General features: G+C 47.9%; 1 protein-coding gene across 1 annotated transcript in view; it reads right to left on the reverse strand.

Moving 5' to 3' along the window:
• The window catches only part of LOC143281537 (cytoglobin-1-like), a 136,513-nt gene that overhangs the window by 2,399 nt on the left and 126,614 nt on the right, over nucleotides 1-7,500 (reverse strand). The window contains exon 2 of the mRNA XM_076586752.1: nucleotides 7,142-7,385. Coding sequence (XP_076442867.1) covers nucleotides 7,142-7,385 — 244 coding nt within the window. The remainder of the gene's footprint in view (nucleotides 1-7,141; nucleotides 7,386-7,500) is intronic.

The raw sequence follows: 7,500 nt of genomic DNA on the forward strand, positions 1-7,500 counted from the left end.
AGATTTTTTTCTGTCATCCATTAGAAATGGAAGTAATTTAAAAACTTTCTCGCTTAATTAAAGCACGAAGACAGACACTATCTGCCATAGCCACCGGTTGCTTCTTTTCACAACTTCTCTGTCTCCTTCACTCTCACTCATTCCCTCGACCGCTGGGGTCGTTGGGGGGACATGAGGAAGATGTCATAGCTCGCCACGCCGTTCTGTTGGCAGCTGTCGTGAGGAGATCTGGCATCGTCATTTTGGCCCATTCCTTGACGTTGTCGGACCAGCTCTTTTCTGTCTCCTACCGCTACTAAAAAAGAGGTCTCCCGAGCCTGGCCTGGTCACGTGTTTCGAGGCTTGAGTCCTGTCCTCAGCAGGCCTGAATCCAGCTGCACTGCTCGGACGGAAGAGCCTAGTATGGTCGTAACCCGCTACTAACTAGTTGTGCAGAAGACTACAACACCAAAACCCCTGGCGAATGTATACAGTCATCGAACATACTTAGAATGCACGCCTCAAGACACACACACACACTGCGGCACCTGATGCGCCAGACGACAGGAAACAATGAATGTGATGAACAAATCTAACGAACCAACTCGTCTTTCTCTGTTCCAGACACCGAGAAAAGAGCCTAGTATGGTCGTAACCCGCTACTAACTAGTTGTGTGTATAGTATGGAACTGACCAATGGCGTAGTTCGGTCAACGTAGGCATTTAGTCACTGCCAAAAAGTTAGAACCAAGCAATGCAGCTGGCATCTGGTGAAGACAGCTGAGATCCATGAGTGGTCAGTGAGACCCAACACAGGAAAACACAAGGAGTAAGCCAACTAGATCATTGTCAATGTGAATGATTTGTATCACAAATCAATCTGCTTGAAGTTCCCATAAGGATATAGCATACATTGTCATGATCAGTTGAAAGCAGTCGGTTTTCGTTTTAGTTTCGATTATGTGTCAAAGTGTGTGGACTGACCCATATGAGCTACACCACTGCTGTTTTGGGGGTGGGTGGGGGTGGGGAAACTGAAAAAAAGAGCAGATGCCTGACTTACGCATAAAACCTAAACGCATGTATAATCAATTCAACAATTATATCATATTATATCATTATTCCGAAAAACAAGCAAGAGAATAAAGAAAAGACCCCCCCCCCCCGCCCCCCAGAAAACACAGAGTCCAACTGGTGGGAACGTGAAAAACAGGAAAAAAAACCGAGTGGACACTCGATTCTCTCATTTGAACACAGTGCCAGACCTGACAAGGACACGGAGGGCACTTTGCTGCAGAGTCTGATGGGAAGAACACCGGTGGGGGTCTTCAAAAGATCTCTGCTGGACAGTCTTCTCTGTGATGTTCGTGAGGTTGATGGCTCTTTGCTACAGAATAAAAACAACGTCTGCACAGACCTGAAGGGCGAAGAGAAAAATGCCAACACTTGGCAACTCTTTCTGTTCAAACGTATTCTGGTGGCTAGAACGATGTAAGAAATAGCAAAGGTCTAGGGTTTTGCATGGCCATTATTACCAGAGACAGTAGGAAACAGAGGGGTTTGTAAAAAAAAAAAGAAAAAGATAAAAGAAGGAACAACGACGACAGGCAGTATCTGTCTTCATGCTTTAAAACGAGAAAGTTTGTGAACTACTTCGATTGCGAATGGATGAAAGAAAACTTAAGTTTCGTTCTCTTTCTCTTCTTTTCTTCTCTTTCTTTCCTTTTCACATCGGCACTAGAACGAAACATTTTGTAAAAAAAAAAAAAAGAAAAAAAGAAGAAGTAATCTTAATATACTGTGGAGTGATGGCCTACGGATAACGCGTCCGCCTTGGAAGCGAGAGAATCTGAGCGCGCTGGTTCGAATCACGGTTCAGTCGCCAGTATTTTCTCCCCCTCCACAAGACCTTGAGTGGTGGTCTAGACGCTAGTTATTCGGATGAGACGATAAAAAGAGGTCCCGTGTGCAGCATGCACTTAGCGCACGTAAAAGAACCCACGGCAATAAAAGGGTTGTCCCTGGCAAAATTCTGTTGAAAAATTCACTTCGATAGGAAAAACTGCAAGCAGGAAAAAAAACAACAACAAAACAAAACAAAAAAAACACACAAAAAACGGTGGCGCTCTCAATGTAAGGACACGCTCTCTTTGGGGAGAGCAGCCCGAATTTCACACAGAGAAATCTGTTGTTACCAAAAGAGAAATACAATAAATACAATACTGATATATTCCATCAAGGTCACCACTTCTTCTGCTTCTGCTCCTTCTGCTCCTCCTTCTCCTCCTTGCCCCCCTCCTCTTCATCTTTCGTCTTCTTCTCACCGTTATTGAAAATAATGACACAAAAGGACTATGTTCAGATATGACCACAGGTGCTGCCTGATGAAACCAACACCTTTTTTTTCCAGCCCATCACTTCAGATCACCATCGTGTAACCCTGATGAATGCTGTGCTGTGGAAACGCCGCCAGAAAGACGCAGATATTCTCGTCATCTAATCAGTCAGCCCAGCTTTTCGCCCCGGGTGGAAATGAATGGACAGGTGACAGAAATCTAGCCACTGGTGGATGATTCATTCCGTCCAAAGCATTCAGTAATTCCACAAATCGCTGATGATGTTTTCTGTTTGCGTTCCAGAAGACGCCACCAGCTTTTACGCTCTGCTAATTAATTAATGCATACTAATGGACATTTCTGCTTTTTCTTTAAATCTCTTTCCAAGGCCATCTTTAAGTCAACGTTCGTGGAATCCGGTTCCATCTCCGCGTAATGAACAGGAGTTGACTTGTTTTGACAGCAAGCACAGACAGATTATTTCACCGCTTCCGTATGAACGCAACCAACCTTCGCATTCTCTTTCACTGTGTGAATCTACATTAATTTTGCGTCGCAGTCGCTTCGAATGAAAGAATGATGACAAAGGGATAGACTTCTTCTTCTTCTTCTTCTGCGTTCATCGTATGTTCACGAGTGGGCTTTTACGTGTATGACCGTTTTTACCCCGCCATGTAGGCAGCCATACTCCGTTTTCGGGGGTGTGCATGCTGGGTATGTTCTTGTTTCCATAACCCACCGAACGCTGACATGGATTACAGGATCTTTAACGTGCGTATGTGATCTTCTGCTTGCATATACACACGAAGGGGGTTCAGGCACTAGCAGGTCTGCACATATGTTGACCTGGGAGATCGTAAAAATTTCCACCCTTTACCCACCAGGCGCCGTCACCGTGATTCGAACCCGGGACCCTCAGATTGACAGTCCAACGCTTTAACCACTCGGCTATTGCGCCCGTCAAAGGGATAGACAAAGAGATGTATTTTCCTTCACATGGGAAGACCGGAGGTGCGTCAAAGAATGAACAGAGAGCTGACGCCTTCAGATGATTAACAGACAGGAGTGAAGATCAGCAAGAACCGTTACTCTCTTACATGGACAAAACCACAGCGCAAGACACCAAATGATTGACCAGGTGTGATTAATCTGTGATTGGCTGGGTACATAAGCGGATGAACAGAGCCAGGATGGCTCAGGTAGAAAATCCCTCAACCCCTCCAAGAAAACGGAGTATGGCTGCCTACATGGCGGGGGGGGGGGGGGGGGGGGTGGGGGGGGGGGGGGGTAAAAACGGTCATACACATAAAAGTCCACTTGTGTATACGAGTGAACGTGGAAACGAAGAAGAAGGAGGTAGAATATGAAAGACAGATCGACGCGCTGTTTTCCAAGTATCCTGACATGCTGCCATCATAAACTGTCCGTGATCTGCGTAATCCATCACTAGGCATCCCACTCAAGGACGTATTTTATCAAAACAGAAAAGAAAAAGAAGAAGAAAAAAAGATATAAAAAAAAGAAAGAATGAAAAATAAAGGAAAACGAAAAAAAGAAATCATCTCGAAAACTACGTGGTCACTGGTTTAGAGACGTGATCTTTGTGTGTGGTCACACACAGCAAGTGAATAACGGCTGGTGTGTGTGTGTGTGTGTGTGTGTGTGTGTGTGTGTGTGTGTGTGTGTGTGTGTGTGTGTGTGTGTGTGTGTGTGTGTGTGTGTGTGTGTGTGTGTGTGTTTAGTAGTAGTAGTAGTGGTGGTGGTGGTAGTCTTCAGTTTAACGTCTTCCACTTTAAGTGATATTAGACGGGGGGAAAAAAAGGGGTGTGGGGGGTGGGGGGTGGGAGTTGGGGCGTGGTGGTGGGAATACAATTGGGCAGAGGGTGAAGAATGGTGTGTATGTACGTGTGTGTGCGCGTGTGTGCGCATGTGTGTGTGGTACGTGTGTCGTCTACCCACTGACAACCACAAACCTGGATACATTTGGATTAGGTTTCTATGGGAAATATGGGTTTATATCCTAAAACATTTTCACAAGCATCTGCAAAATGCAATCTAGAAATGGAAATTTAAAAAAAAGTCACGAAAGCTGCTTCTGTAAATTAACCAGCGAAAAGCACACTTTCATCAACATTAACCCTTATAACGGGAAGCACACTTTCATCCACGTTAACCCCTATAACGGGAAGCACACTTTCATCCACGTTAACCCCTATAACGGGAAGCACACTTTCATCAACATTAACCCCCTATAACGGGAAGCACACTTTCATCCACGTTAACCCCTATAACGGGAAGCACACTTTCATCAACATTAACCCCTATAACGGGAAGCACACTTTCATCCACGTTAACCCCTATAACTGGAAGCACACTTTCATCAACATTAACCCCTATAACGGGAAGCACACTTTCATCCACGTTAACCCCTATAACAGGAAGCAAAACGGTAATAAACTTCCAGCGAAAAGAACGCACCATGTCACAAAAAACAAAACAAACAAACAAACAAACAAAGAAAGAAAACAACAAACAAAAAAAAAGAGCAAAAGCTGTGCATAGGTTATGTGAAAGACATGACATTAATGAGAAACTCGAACATTAATTTCAACCGCACAGGGAAACGAGCCGCTGTCAAAAAAAAAAAAAAAAAAAAAAAACATTTCTTTATTCCGGATGATGTGTCCGAAGGGCACTTCTGAAACGATTCCTGTTAAAAAAAAAAGAAGAAAAAAACCGAAAAAACCCCCAAAAAAACCCCAACCGATGGGCTATTTTATGAGTGGCTTTGCATGTCCTGCTCTATCTAATCAGCTTGCCATGATTTTTTTTATTATCTTTTTCTCCCCTTTAGCTTTTCACTCAATTTATATTTCCGCACGGACGCCTGAGAATGAGATGATATGGGAAGTGCGAGCGCAAGCACGAGCACTCACTCACGTGGTCATGCACGCGCGAGAGCACGCACGCACGCATGCATGCACACACACACACACACACACACACACACACACACACACACACACACACCACACACACACACACACACACGTACCCACAAAGCCCTGTAACCCAAGAAATACCCAACTGCAGCCAACACACACCCACACACACACACACACACACACACACACACACACACACACACACACACACACACACACACACACACACACACACACACACACACACACACACAAAATGAAACAACAACAAACAAACAAACAAACAAACAAAATCAATATCTACAGCTTCGAGTTCCCTCCTCTAACTCACCTGCAACAGCTGATGCTTCATACTTCCTTTTGCCGTGATCTGGCCTATTGAGGTGAGGAAGTCTACACTACCCCCCCCCCCCCCCCCTGCCATCCCCCACCCTTACCCCCATACAAACACACCCCTCTCCCCTACAACGTACATACAACTCCACCCCCTCTCTCTCTCTCTTCCCTCCCCTAGACATTCCCCCTTAAGGACCTTCAACACCTCAAGGTTCACGTTCCTCTTGACGAAAGCCTGTCCTATGGAAATGAGGAGAGCCGTTGAAGACGTTGAAGTTCACCAGTGTCTCCCTCTTCCGCCCCTCCTCCTCACTCCCCGCCATAACACCACCCCCTTCCCCTTCCCGTCTCCGCCCCCCTCCCTTCCCGCCCCCCGCCCCCACCGAAAGCCCCAGGTCCCTACAGTTCCCACTCCCGCCTCACCTTCAGCATCTGAGGCTTCACTGACACTCCTTCTGACGTGTGTCTGGCTAATGGAGACGAGGACACTGTTGAGGAAGTCGGAGTACTCTAAGACTCCCCCCCTCCCCCTCCTCAATCCCTCTCCGCTCATACACACACCTCCACCCCTCTCCTCCCCCCCCACCCCCTTTATCTCTCTCACCAACACCTGAGGATCCACATTCCTCCAGACATAGGTCTGTTCCATGGAAGACGCTGGAAAGTAAGTCGGGGTTCTCTAGTCTACCCCCTCACCCCCCCCCCCCCACCTTTGCCTCACTCCCCATTCCCCTCCCTCTACAATCCACTCCTATCTCCTTCACACACACCCCACAATCACCAACTCACCTTCACCTTCTGAGGCTTCTCATACCTGTGTCGTCATACTGAGCTGAGTACGCTGTTGAGGGAGTAGAAGTCTTCCAGCCCACCCACCTCCAAACACCGATCCACACCCACACCCACACTTAGACACCCCCACGCTACAGCACCTTTCCCCCACACACTCACTTTCAACATCTGAGGCTTCACGTGGGTCTGTCCGATGGAGATGAAGACGCTGTTCAGATAATCAAACAGCCCGCCGCCCGCACCATCACCCCCCCCCGCACCCCCCCCCCTACACACCCCAACCCACACAGCTTCCCCCCCCCGCACACCCTGTTCCCCAACACCCACAGCTCTCCCCCCCCCCGCCCTGTTCCCCAACACCCACCTTCAACATCTGAAGCTTCACGTTCCTCCAGACGTGGATCTGTCCGATAGGGATGAGGACGCTGTTGTGGAAGTAGAAGTCCTCCAGCAGCCCCCCACCCCTCACCCCCACCCCTCCACACCCACATCCACACAACTCCCCCTCACCCCACTCCCCACCTTCATCTACCAACAGCTCCTTTCCTTCAACACTCACCTTCAACATCTGTGGCTTCACGTTCCTGCAGACGTGGATCTATCCGACGGAGATGAGGACGCTGTTTTGGAAGAAGTCCTCCAGCCTCTCTACCCCACCCCCCACCCCCCAAACCCGCACCCACCACACATCTCTCCAGACCCACACAACTCGCTTAAACACCCCCCAACCCCCACAGTTCCTGCCCCCCCAACACTCACCTTCAGCATCTGAGGCTTGACGTTCCTCCTCACGTGGGTCTGTCCGATGGAGATGAGGACACTGTTCAGAAAGTCTGAGTCCTCCAGACTCTCCACGGCAGCTCCCAGGCCCTCCATGACGGTGACCGCGTGTCGCTGCAGCATGTCCTTGTCCACGTCCATCTCCAGCTGGGACACCTCATTGAGCCGCACGATCTTGGGGAACAGCCGCTTGAGGTCCGGCTCAGTTTCGAAGAGTCTGTGTTGGATGTGGAAAACAATTTTATTGTATTGTATTTCTCTTTTTGTCACAACGGATTTCTCTGGGTGAAATTCGGGCTGCTCTCCCCAAGGAGAGCGCGTCACTACACTAC

Source organism: Babylonia areolata, chromosome 4 (assembly GCF_041734735.1).
Source record: "Babylonia areolata isolate BAREFJ2019XMU chromosome 4, ASM4173473v1, whole genome shotgun sequence".
Classification (NCBI taxonomy): domain Eukaryota; kingdom Metazoa; phylum Mollusca; class Gastropoda; order Neogastropoda; family Buccinidae; genus Babylonia; species Babylonia areolata.